Genomic DNA, 12,185 nt, shown 5'->3' with positions numbered 1-12,185 from the left:
AAAGCTCATTCCCTTCTTGATTAGCCGGAGACTGCCTTAAACCAACTGCTTCGAATGGTCGGACATAGAAGCTGCCCTTCGCGAAGCTATCCATAGGAATTGTGGGAGCAATCTTGCAAAATATTACATCATAAATAACGGCTTGAAATGCCTTAGTTATGCCTAGGAAGAGATGTCAACAACACCTTCTGGGCTTGCGGCTGGCTGACGTTCCTTACGGTTGTTCGTTGCTGGCCTCAAGGCCTCCCTGCGAGGTGCCGATCTGCCAAGCCCGCTGCGACACATCCTTTCCTGGAGCAACTAATTAGCGCAAGATATTACATCTTTTACCCCTTATCTGTAAAAGGACCTTTGAGCAATTCATGGGGTCCGTGTACGAACGTGCACAAATCATTCGCGCTCCGGTTTAACTACTTCGTTTCATTCAAGATTTCCGTAAAAGGTCATGTGGAAATCTCTTTACCACGTTTAACGAATATAATTGACACGTGGTAGCCGTTCAGCAACCAAAGTCTTTTCCACCTACGGTTCTGTGAAAAGACAGTTGGGCAGGTAGAACCAACAGCGTGGTTCGACCAAATTGTGTGGCAGTTACCCTCTTAAACAGATTCTCCTCGCAGCTGCCAGTTTCAAGCTTGTGCAAAGTCGGCCATTTGTAGGGTGGCCCAGGAACCTCCCACACAAGCAACTGTGCGGAGCTTCAAGTTTATCAAAGCAGCAATTGAAAGGAGTCATTCAGTAATCTACAATAACCTACCTGAAGGTCGTTTAAACGCTTTGGACGCGGCAATGGCACAACAGGGCTTTGATGTGGCGGATGCGCAAGCTATTAGCTCTGGGGCCGCTGGAGTCATCGTGCATGTTAATCCAGATGAGACGGAGCTGCCTATTTTTCTTGCGTGGAAGGAACTCACGGTAACTGCGCGAAGGCAGAAGCGCCCTCTTCTCAACCAGGTCACAGGAAAGATTACTTCTGGGTTCTACGCAATTATGGTAAGTTAACGAATGAAACTGATTACATGCCTTTTGCGGTGACGCTGTTTGGATTGCAGAGTTTTAGCTCTTTAGTTGCTGTTCTTTTCTTCGCACGCATGCTCTGCTAGCCTTAATAAAAATACGAGTCTTTTTTGCTTTGTTAAAATTCATTTACTACAACTCTGGAAAGACTTGCGCGGTGTTGCAATTTTTTTGGGGAAGGCCGCTTTTCTACCCTGTGCATGACGTCAACATCTCGGACTAAGCCAATCAACCTAAAAACTCAAAGGCGAAGTCCATATGTTCTACCTCCTTCGTCTTAAGCCTGCCAGCTCGTGACGTCTCACACCACAGCCACTGTAGCCACTGCAGCCAGTTTTTAGCCTAAATTGCCCAAATGTCTTCTTTCCACAGATAAGAGAAGCAAGCAGCACAGAGGTTGGCTGGCTGAGGTGCTTAATTGCTCACTCTAGGTCCCTTGCCTCTATCAACCAACCTACCTACCTACTGATTCACCCTCCGTTACTGCGCACGTACGCACATAGGGCCCTTCTGGGAGCGGCAAGTCAACCCTCCTAAATGCGCTATCTTGCCGCCTTGACCGCGGAGTAAGCATGTCTGGTGAACTGAAGCTCAATGGTCAACCATACGGCAGCACGGAACTGAAGCTCATGTCCGGATACGTCATGCAGGTATGTGCGTATGCTCTAGTTGCATTTTTGTGCTCAACATTCCATCGAATGCTGGTGCCATTTCGCAAGGCAAGCCTGCTCAAGTCGGTCGGCTGACGGGTCCCGAACGCTCGGGGTTATGCCAAGTCCAGCTGACGCGATGCAGAGGTGACAGCAGCTTTTGCCATCCGCGGGATTGTCTTTTCAGCCTGTGATTGTCAGCCTGTGACTGCTAGCACCTGCAGCCCACCGTCCCGCGACGCAACTAAACGCCCACTTCACCCCGCTCTCCCCTCCTCCACTTACATGCTAACAGGACGACTTGCTGAACGCGCACTTGACGGTTGAGGAGACTCTTCGCTACACGGCTGAGCTGCGGATGCCTCGCACTACCACCCCCGAGGAGCGGATGGCGCGAGTGGAGGAGGTCATGCAACAGGTAGCCATAGCAGTGTCAATAGTGGGGAGGGGGGTGGGATTGGGGGCGTGGAGAGGAGCGTCTCAGGATGGGGGAGAAGGGCCTTTGACACGCGGGGGGTTGCGGCAGCTGAATGACCTTACGCATTCGCCGTCCTGCGCCCCTAGTTCCCCCTCACCCATACTGAATCTCATCAACCACCAGCTCACCTCCCCTCTCTCCCGCTACAGGTCGGCCTCTCCCACGTTCGCAGTGTGGTGGTGGGCAGCCCTCTGAAGAAGGGCATCAGCGGTGGGGAGCGCAAGCGGCTATGTGTGGCCATGGAGCTGTTAACCAAACCAAAACTGCTCTTCTTGGTAAGTATGTGCGATAATGAGGATAATCCACTAACAACACGGTACGTAGCTAGCTGCGCAAGACAAGCAGATACGGAGGTAGTGACAAATGGTAGACTTCCGGTTGGCAGGGGTGGTGGCGATTCAGGAATGGAGGGGGTTGCCCGAGCTGCCTAGCTTGCATATTCTGGGAGGCTGTACTGGGCAGGTAGAGGGCGGACGACCGGGAGGAGTAGCAGCTTATCACACGCAGCTCACATCGCCTCCCTGCCTCCCACCTCGCAAGCCCCTGCTCGTTACCCCCCAAAAGCTCAGGAAGACAGCATAAACTTGTGGTTGGCTGCCCCCACCATCGCCCACGCTATCCCCCTTCGTCCCACCCGGCCACGTCGTACAGGACGAGCCCACTAGCGGTTTGGACAGCGTCACTGCGCTGTCGCTGTGCAAGCTGCTGCGCCGCCTGGCGGCCAGCCGCACTTGCACCGTCGTGTGCACCATCCACCAGTGAGTGCGTTTGGCGGGGTTCATGGTTTGTACCTAGAGGGAGTTTCATGGGATGGCTATGATAGTCTTGCTGCTGATGATGATGATGATGACGACGGTAATGGTCACAGGGGCAGGTAGCGGAACGAATACGAACCCACATCCGCATCAAATCTCTCTTAACTGCAGCGTGAGTCTACCCACCTGCATGCACGGTAACAATGTACCGTACCCGCTGTGTGTGCACCCATTCAGGCCCCAAGCCAAGATTTTCAACCTGTTCGACCAGCTGCTGTTGCTCAATCGGGGGACTATTGTGTACCAGGGCCCGGCTCAGGGCGCACTGGACTTCTTCGACCGCTCGGGATTTCCCTGCCCGGCCTACGAGAACCCCGCAGACCACTTTTTGGGTGAGGGAGATGGGGAGGGAGGGAGGTTGGGAAGGAGGATGGGACGGAGAGGGGTTGCTGGAAACGAGGAAGCAAGTTTGGTGGGAGCTGTGGATGGCAGATAGATGACATGACAAAGATATAAACCGTACTTCCCCTTGCCGTGCATGTCAGAGCCGTTACCTCCCAAGCGAGCAACCCGCCTGTTCCTCCCAGGGATTCTCAGTTGGCTACCAGCTACGGTTTCATAGCTCTCGTCGTTACTAAGTGTAGTGTTGCGATGTGCTGGGGCGAGATCGGTGAGATCTGCAGTGGGATCGGTTAGACGCGCTGTACTAAACCGTTCAGCTAGATCTACTTGTTACAATCATTTTTTGACAACAAGTGCTCCTTTATCCATTTGATTTAATTATCTGTAATTATCTCCGTATAATCACTATCTGTATGTGCCACCACGCAGACGTCATCACCCCCAGCATGAACGACAGCGTGGAGAGCCTGGTGGAGAAGGAGGAGAAATTGAAGCGGCACTACACGCCACCGGCGGTTGACCACTTGTTGGGGAGCCCCAAGCCGCTCATCCTGCCTCGCGACACGACTCCCTGGTCGAAGCAGTTTCAGGTGCTGTTGCGGCGCAGCCTCAAGGAGACTTGGCGCAAGCGCAGCGCCACGTACGTGCTGCTTGCTCAGACGGTGGTGATGGCCGTCCTCATTGGCACGGTGTTTTTGCGTATCGGCACGAGCCAGACCTCCACCACCCGCCGCCAACCCGTGCTCTTTTTTACAGTCATTAACCAGGTGGGTGTGGCTGTACGTGTTTGTTACTCCTCCTTGTTGCGTTACCCTTGAAAGGCGTAACGAGGGATGGCCAAGGGCCAGACATTGGCTGACCGAAAGAGCATTCGTCAGGAAACGTGCGGATGTAAATAGGATGACAAGTACTATTATGTTGTCCAAAAAAGGGACGGTGTTTATGCCACGGAAGTATGTCGGCTATTGGAGACCTGGAGCCCGATAGTCCTGGCTCCCTACCCCTAGCCCCAAGTCCCCCCTCATCTATGCCCACATTTCCCAACATATGCTTGCAGGGTATGTTCGGCGCTTTGATCGTCATCAACTCCTTTCCTTCCGAGCGCCTGCTATCCCTCCGAGAACGCGCCGCCGGCACCTACCACGTCAGCGCGTACTTCTTAGCGAAAATCACAGCAGAAACGATTTCACAGCTGCCGGCTCCGATCCTCTTCTCCTGCATCGTCTACTTCCTGGTCGGCTTCCAGCTGGTGGCATCCAAGTTTTTCATCTTCATGGCGTTTATGGTGCTTTGCTCGCTGTCTGCTACCAGCCTTGCTCTGGCCGTGTCGGCAATTGCAAGGACAACGGACATGGCGGTCACAGTGCTGCCCATGGTGAGAGGGGGAGGTGAAAGGGCTAGGGAGCTTTGGCGGAATGCATCTCCCTGGTTACCGACACTGGAAGGATAGTAGCTTGTTATCAGTCATTTTCAGCCGAAATGGAGATTTCCCGCGACAGAGAGGAGCAGCAACGCCGGGCCCATCGCCTTGGCGCAGTGGCTCACACGCATGCAACATACACAGTGCCGTGCCTCCCCAAAGCCCGCGCTTTTTATAGGGACTTCTAATGGCGCAAAATGATATAATGCATTGTCAGGGGTTTGACGACCAGGGGGTTGAGCAACCCAGCCACCTGAGATGTAGTTCAAACCTGCGAGCCAAACCTGCAAAATTTCTTAATTGATATCATCGTCCGCAAATCATCACCACCTATTTCTCCGCCTCTAGGCTCTGGAAGTGTGCCGCCTTTTCGGCGGCTTCTTCCTATCACCCGCCAACATCCCGCTGTACTTCAAGTGGCTCAACGCGCTTTCGTACGTGCAGTACACGTAAGTACAAATCCACCTAATTCCAGAAGTCCGCCAGCGCCGCAACTTGTGGTTCATGCCTTCATGTTTGGTGCCTGTTGGCTCATTACTACGACGCATGGCAACGTAGCAATTTACGGCACAAACCACATATGTTTGCACAGCATGCTGCCCAAGGCGCAGTAAGAAGACTCCGCCACCACCAGTCCGCCTGTAACGGGCGGCGCTTGCCTTTCCCTTCCTTGGGCTTGCCTCTGCAGGTATGTGGGCATTTCCCTGAACGAGCTTCACGGGCTGAAGCTGTACTGCGCCCCCAACCAGATCAACAGCTCGGGCAAGTGCCCCGTCACATCCGGAGAGCAAACCATCAAAGCGCTCGGCTTGGACTACATCTCCATTGGCGGCTGTGCAGGGGTGCTCATCGGCTACATCATTTTCTGCCGGGTTGTGGCGTACCTGGGAGTGCGCTTCATCAAGTACTAGTTATCAACAAGAGGCTGCTTGTGTATTTTGCTACCAATTTTGGGTGTACCAATATCGTACCGTGTATGCGAAATACTGCTTAGCAAGTGTTGCCGCGATACTACGAAGATTATACCTGCTATACACGCACAAGTGGCTGGCGCTGTTACATGGCCGGTGCAGATGTGGTGGGCCACATGTGGCTGCAAGAGCGTGCTTTTACTTGGGTACAGCCGTATTAATTCTTATTATCATTATTATTATTTCTGCACATTAATTGTGCAGTGGAAACTGATGAATGTTAACTATCTAATTGTAACACAAAACGTGCACCGTTATAACCTGATGCAGGACTGTTCCGTACGCATGTATGTGCTGTGTTTATACCTCATCTATGATATGTACCACCTCTGCTGGGGCGCGTGCATGCGTGTGTGCGTGCACAGAGAGAACTATCCATCAACCGGGGAGCTCATCCCTGGACTGGATTTGCTGTAATCCTACGTGGAATGTCTCCTCAGCCGCCTACACTTCAATTTTTACAATCTGTACGGTCCTAGTTTTACAGAATTCAGTCCGGGATTGATGCTTTGGAATTCGGAGTTTTACGGCCTTAGTGAACCTTCCGCTCACAGCTCCATGCATTTATCGAAACGCTTGGCAGCAACACGCAACTCCTGTTATACTGAAAGGAGAGTGGTAGCCCAGTCACAACCACAATAATGTGCATAAATCTCTTACTATTTTGATCACGTGACGAGGAGTCGCCATTAGCGCATTCCCAGCCCCGTATCCCCAGCCCAAGGGGCTATGATAAATGCGGTTCGGACGGCTGCTGTTGTTGACCCAGCCAGAAACATTATGGGAAGCGTGCCCACGGCTTTACCCGTCCAGCATTGATGGTTTTGTCTTGGCGCCTGGCACGTCGGCAGGCGGTCCGCCAGTGGATGTGCCAGGTGCTGCGGGACAGGAGTGGGGGGAAGCCGCGGGCAAATTTCCTTCAACAAGTTTGGGCTCAGAAGCAGCAGCAGCAGCAGTTCCAGCCGTGTGCACGAACTTGAGCCCCAGTGGGCGGGAGTGTGCCATTAGCGCCTCCGCGAAAGTCTGTAACTTCATCCCGCTGTACCAGAAAAGGAGTCGCGAGCTGCATATGGCACAGGCCAGCATGAGTCAGGATACGTACGTACATATGTATGTATACATCTATGTATTTACCCTGGATACACCAGCATGCATCAGTTTACAGGTCGTGCCCATCCTGTCTGCAGCCACACTATGGGCCAGTACCCACCCCATCATCCACGACTAATCATGATGATGATGATGCTCGTGGTGGTGATGGTGTTAATTGCGGCGATGGATACTGATAAGTCTGTCTAGATAAGTCTGTCTAGATAAGTCTGTCTAGGTAAGCAGACGAACTCCCAGAGACCGCCTGCTTCGGCAATAGTCGGTATGCAAGACTGGGATATGAATCCAATCTTGCAGCTAACGACAAAGCCACTGAGCATGCGTAGTGGTATCCTAAGCCGATCACCATGTGCAGATGTGTACAGGCAAGTTCACACCAAGATGCGGCCGATATTTCCTATATGAAGCGCAACTTGCAGGTCTGACGGCGTGATAGAATCTGCCGAGATGGCCGCTGCTTCTCACATACTAGAATAATCGCTGGGACGGACTACCCTGGGTAGCAGGATGGACACCGTTACCCTCATACTGGAATCTGTCGCGGACACAGTGCACCAGCAGCCCAGCAATTATTTTAAATTCCTCCAAGTTAATTAGCTAGTCCACCAACTCGCTAACTTAACCGTGCGGCATCCCACCTACACGCGCCTCCAACACGGCCTGACGGCAGCAGATCACGTACCACGTACACTTAAAACTAGCTTCTCCTAACGTGGCGCCCTGCCACCTGCTATCCACAGACTGCATACGTGCATCCAGGATGGAGCAAATACACTGCATACATCGACTTAGAGTGGGCTTGTCACCACACCACACCTACATGCAGCCCCTAAGTTCCAGGCCTCCCCAGCGTCCAGCCAGCGCAGCCGCCAACCCCAGAAAAGTGGTACTGTGTGTCGTCGTATGTACGGATTAGCCTCGCAGCCCCGTCCATGTGTCGAGCAACAATTCCGGCTTGTGACTAAGGTCGTGCATGCCGTCCGTAACGGTGGTTGTCACATTGTCAGACATCCCATCATGTATATGTTACATAATCCGAAAGTGGCGCCCCTCTCTGGCCTGATGTTTAGCGAACACCCCGTTCAATTGCGCCGTCCCCTGCTACCAGCCGTCGCCTCCGCTCGGCTCCGCTGGTTCGCAAGCTTAGGCTGTAAGCGCTGCCGGAGACTACGGATAAAGTCCCGTCGCTGTAGATTGAGTGGAGTCGCTGTGCTGCTCTTTACTGATGCAACGACAGCCGCAGGGCGTTCCTTGAGCAATCGAACGGCAAGGCGGGTTAAAGCAAAGAAGTCCTTGTAGACTTGAGCCGACATTCCAACAGCAAATTTGCTGTGAGCAGAACTTCACTACTTGTAACTTGTTATAAACGTACCTCCTACCTAAACAAAATGTTAGGTGGACAAGAAATGCACACAATGTGTTGAGTTGTCATACTTCGAGTAAAAGGAAAGCACTTAAGCTGTCGTACTATAGGGTAACGCACAAAAACTTGGGAATAAGGCATTTAATAACCAAAGCTTTCCGGTAGCTCGTTGGAGGAAAAGTTCACTATAACGGTACAGCGGAATGAGAGCGGCGTCTGGTCGAACGGCGAGTGAAGGGAAACAAAGCGCGCCCAGCCAGCGCCCGAGCCACAGTAGCCATCATTTGAGCCGACGCATTGCATCATGCATCTCATCGACGCAACAAAGGCTTTTCACCCAGCACTACTTGCCGCGGTCTCCAGCTCCATTCCAACAACTGCACCAGCGAAACCCTACGTTTGTGGCTCTGGCGTCGGCGGAACCTTCCAAGAGCACAACACAGCAACCCATCGCGACTAATTACGGCTTTGGCTTCTCAGCTGGCGGCCTTCTTTTTCCGTACTTCTTGGGCGTGGCCGTACAGCTTCAGGTACGGTGAAGATATCCCTCACGTCTAAAGGCGAGCTGACATCTCAAGAGCTGGGATCATGGCGCATAGCTAATAACGGTCCCTAATGAAGCATCAGGCAGGAAGGGGCATGCCGCAGGAAGGGGTTCACACCGTGTGGAACAAACCTGCCGCGTAGCAGCGGCTAACAACCTAGGGTGCAGGCTGTCTATTGGTTAGGACGGACGAATGGCTCTGGCCAGCGGTCACACGCTGTACTCTCTCTCTGTCTCTCTCTCTTTTATGACTTGTTGATGATGATGCCGCCGCAGCAGTTGTAATTACGTGCAGTCAGGGTCGGTCTGCAAGCTTCCCTCAGTCTACCTACCTACCTATCTACCTATTTGTCTTGATGTACGGCGCTTCCCTCTGCCTTCCCCTCACTCAGCCGCCGCTCCATTCAGGCCCAGGCTCAGGCTCAGGATACAGACCCGGTCGAATATGATGTCGATAACACACACACACACACACACACACACACAAGTACACACACAGACAGACAGACACAAAATCCTACGCGCTTTCCGCCCTTGCACTGGCCCTCTATCTGCCCATATGCACATGTGCGGCTTCCTCAGTCCGCCCATGACTCCCGTGCTGTGTTATGGTGGAATGCACACGCGTGTGTGTCTGTCTGTCTGTCTGTCTGTATCTGTACACCTGTGCCACGCAGGCCATGAACGTCCTCCGCCCGGAGACCCCGGTGGCCGGGGCCAGTGCGGGGAGCATCGTGGCGGTGTGCACGAAGAGCGGCCTCAGCGAGCAACAGCTCTTGGACGCCTTCCTAGACCTCGCCCGGGTACGGCATTTACCTGAGCTGTCATGTACGGGATATACTCGAGGCATTACGTACGGCATATATCCAAGTGTATACTGGAGATGTTTGCCAACCCACAGCCAGCCTGCATCTAAGCTCGGCTTAACAAGCTCCACAGAAATAAATTTTTGCAACGAACTTCCCAGGATTGCCGGCAAGGAGGTACCCGTACCCGTCTCAAGTCCGTACTGCAACGTGTACTTCAAGAGGCCCTGCCGGACGATATTCATGAGCGCTGTGAAGGCCGCGCCTTCCTGGCGGTCACGCGCCTCTGGCCCCAGTTCGAACCCTGCACGGTGCGGTATGATGTCGTGACTGTGCCGTTTATGTACGGGAGCGAGTTCATGTCATGTACAGGCCAGGCAGTGTTTTTTTTTGGTAATATATTACTTTTTGGGGGAATAAATGGGGGTCTGTGCCTGGAAGAAATGGAATAATTGGTCAGTTGGCCGTACTGGTTCATTACTTCGGCCATAAGTCGCCCCAAATGCCTTCTGCACATATAAAGCTGAACATTTGGAGCTTATACACTATTTATATATAAAATATTTGATGATATCACCATGAGACGGCCCGCTGTTGCATTCAACTTAGGTCAACGGGGCATTCGTTCATTCTTGACCAAAGCAAACGGCTCAGAAACTCCGCAGACACTGCTCACAGAGACACTGGCGCAAATGCAGTTAGGTGCACAGAACGATGGTGGTACGGCATGTTTGTTTCCAGACGTCAGGTGTTGTTTACAGCACACCGTACAGCCTTTGAGGGGGGGGTCTGTGGGGGGCGCAGACCCCCCAGCGACTATACAAAAAGGAATTGTAATCGCAAGAAACACCCAGTTTATTACTCTAGGGTATTAGGCCCAAAACGAAAAAAAAACACTGAGGCCAGGTCCATTGGGAATAAGATTCCCCCTGGGAGTGCGAATGCGAATGCGAGTGCGAGTGGCGCCGCGAATGGGAGTGGGACGAAGGCTGCGACAATGGAAGGCGGTCAGAAGGCGGTTCGTGAGAGGCGCAGCGGGGCGGAGCTGGGGAGCGGCACGATGCCGCGGTTGTACGACATGTTGAGGCCTGGCGCTGTCGTTGCCGATTGCCGCAGATCCTCCCCGTTCTCCTGTATGTATATATGTATGTATCCACTCGACCTGCTCCCAGCGCTAATGCAAGTCCGTGACCTTGCTGTCCCCGGCCCGTGCGGGTTATTCAATACTTGATGCCTGATATGGACGTGGGTCACCAACCACCAACTGATACCCTGGGTCAGCCAACCAATATTAAGATCCATGTGAACCGACCGTGACATAGAAGACCAAGTCACCTGACCCATGGGTCACTTTCCGGTAAGCCGTGGCTATCGTTACCATCCTGCAGGTGAGCTCTTTTTCCAGTCGGCAGGATGTAATCGACACGATGTTGGTGTCCAGCCACATCCCCTACTGGTTCGACGGTGAGTTCGACCGTTGATGGTTGGCGGTTGCAAGTTGAGTACTGTGTAACATTGATTAGTACGCGGAAGAGTGGTATGTCAGGTCGCCTAAACTGCAGGTCCCCTGTGTAGCTTATGATTGGCAACTGGCAACCGGCGTTGTAACCAGAGCCCCGGGTCGGAACCTCCCGCAGCTGCTCTCACTCGACTCACAGTCCGCAACCCATGGACCCAACAGGGTCGCACCCCGTGTCTGGGCCCCCGCGAGGCCGGGCCCCTCCTGAAGCCCTTCACAGTTCTGTCGCCAATGCCCCCCTTCCCTCCCTGCATGCCTCCCTGCCTGCCTGCCGCCACATTGTCCCCCTCCCGCCCTTTCCTCCTCTAGGACGTCTGCAGTGGTTCCTTGATTGGCCTAATTGGCATAATACCCTAACCACTTCTCCTCCCCTCCCCTCCTGCCCGCCTCCCCTCCTCCTCAGGAAACCTGTTCACCTCGTACCGAGAGGGGATATACTTCGACGGTGGTGAGCAGGACAGGACAAGGCAGGGTGCGGGAAGGCAGCAGGAGGGATGAAGGGGGAATTGCCTCATATGTGGCGCCCTCATATGGAGGGAAGGGCTGACTGGCTTTGGATTCGCCGTCAGGTGTTCAAAACATCGGTACCTCTGACAAGCCCGTCTTCCCACCCTCCCTGGCCCCTCTTCCAGCTTCCTCCCCAGCCCTGCGATGCCTGTGCTTCTCCCTCAGCCACCTCCGCCTTTCCTGGGGGGTTTGAAGCCAAACGCAATCCTGAGGCTCAATTTGACACCCCTTTCTGAAGCACCATGCCACTGTCTTTCTGGGTGCTGTTGTGTAGCCTCTTCCCGTCTTCTGGCCCCGGTCTCCTGACCCTCCCAAACCCCCTCCTCCTCCACGCCTGGCCTTTCCCTTGGCAACCCCCCACCCCACCCCACCCCACCCCACTACTACTTCCCGCGCCGTCATCGAAAGGGATCACCAACTTCATTCCAATTACCCCCACGGAGCGCTGTCACCGGGTCTGCTGCTTCCCGTCGCAACAGCTTCGAACCTTCCGGAACATCGACCTCAGGTGGGCCCTATGTGGGCACCTCCCAGTGGGCAGACCCCTTCTCCAAATCACATCCACATCGCATCACATCAGCGCTGGTGTTTGCTTTACCGATGTAACGTGTTCCCTGGTAAACCACGTGCCGTACACGGTACT

At 53.6% G+C, this 12,185-nt stretch overlaps 1 protein-coding gene across 1 annotated transcript; it reads left to right on the top strand.

The window, feature by feature from the left end:
* The first annotated feature begins 449 nt into the window (after nucleotides 1-449).
* VOLCADRAFT_73319 (uncharacterized protein) lies at nucleotides 450-6,120 on the top strand. Its single transcript, XM_002947513.1, has 10 exons — nucleotides 450-993; nucleotides 1,521-1,667; nucleotides 1,963-2,085; nucleotides 2,295-2,420; nucleotides 2,797-2,903; nucleotides 3,138-3,292; nucleotides 3,732-4,069; nucleotides 4,360-4,677; nucleotides 5,071-5,171; nucleotides 5,411-6,120. Exons 1-10 carry the CDS (start codon nucleotides 790-792, stop codon nucleotides 5,631-5,633), a joined length of 1,842 nt encoding a protein of 613 aa, XP_002947559.1. The 5' UTR covers nucleotides 450-789; the 3' UTR covers nucleotides 5,634-6,120.
* Nucleotides 6,121-12,185: the final 6,065 nt, after the last annotated feature.

The sequence above is a fragment of the Volvox carteri genome (assembly GCF_000143455.1).
Source record: "Volvox carteri f. nagariensis unplaced genomic scaffold VOLCAscaffold_6, whole genome shotgun sequence".
Lineage (NCBI taxonomy): Eukaryota > Viridiplantae > Chlorophyta > Chlorophyceae > Chlamydomonadales > Volvocaceae > Volvox > Volvox carteri.
Note: the sequence above shows the minus strand (reverse complement) of the source record. Positions and strands in the feature narration are given on the sequence as shown.

Excerpts from the sequence above, each read along its gene's own strand:
- VOLCADRAFT_73319 (XM_002947513.1), top strand. The coding sequence starts at position 790 with ATGGCACAACAGGGCTTTGATGTGGCGGATGCGCAAGCTATTAGCTCT. Across the intron at positions 2,086-2,294 it reads TGGAGGAGGTCATGCAACAG|GTCGGCCTCTCCCACGTTCG; the intron begins GTAGCCATAGCA and ends CTCCCGCTACAG. Across the intron at positions 2,421-2,796 it reads AACCAAAACTGCTCTTCTTG|GACGAGCCCACTAGCGGTTT; the intron begins GTAAGTATGTGC and ends CACGTCGTACAG.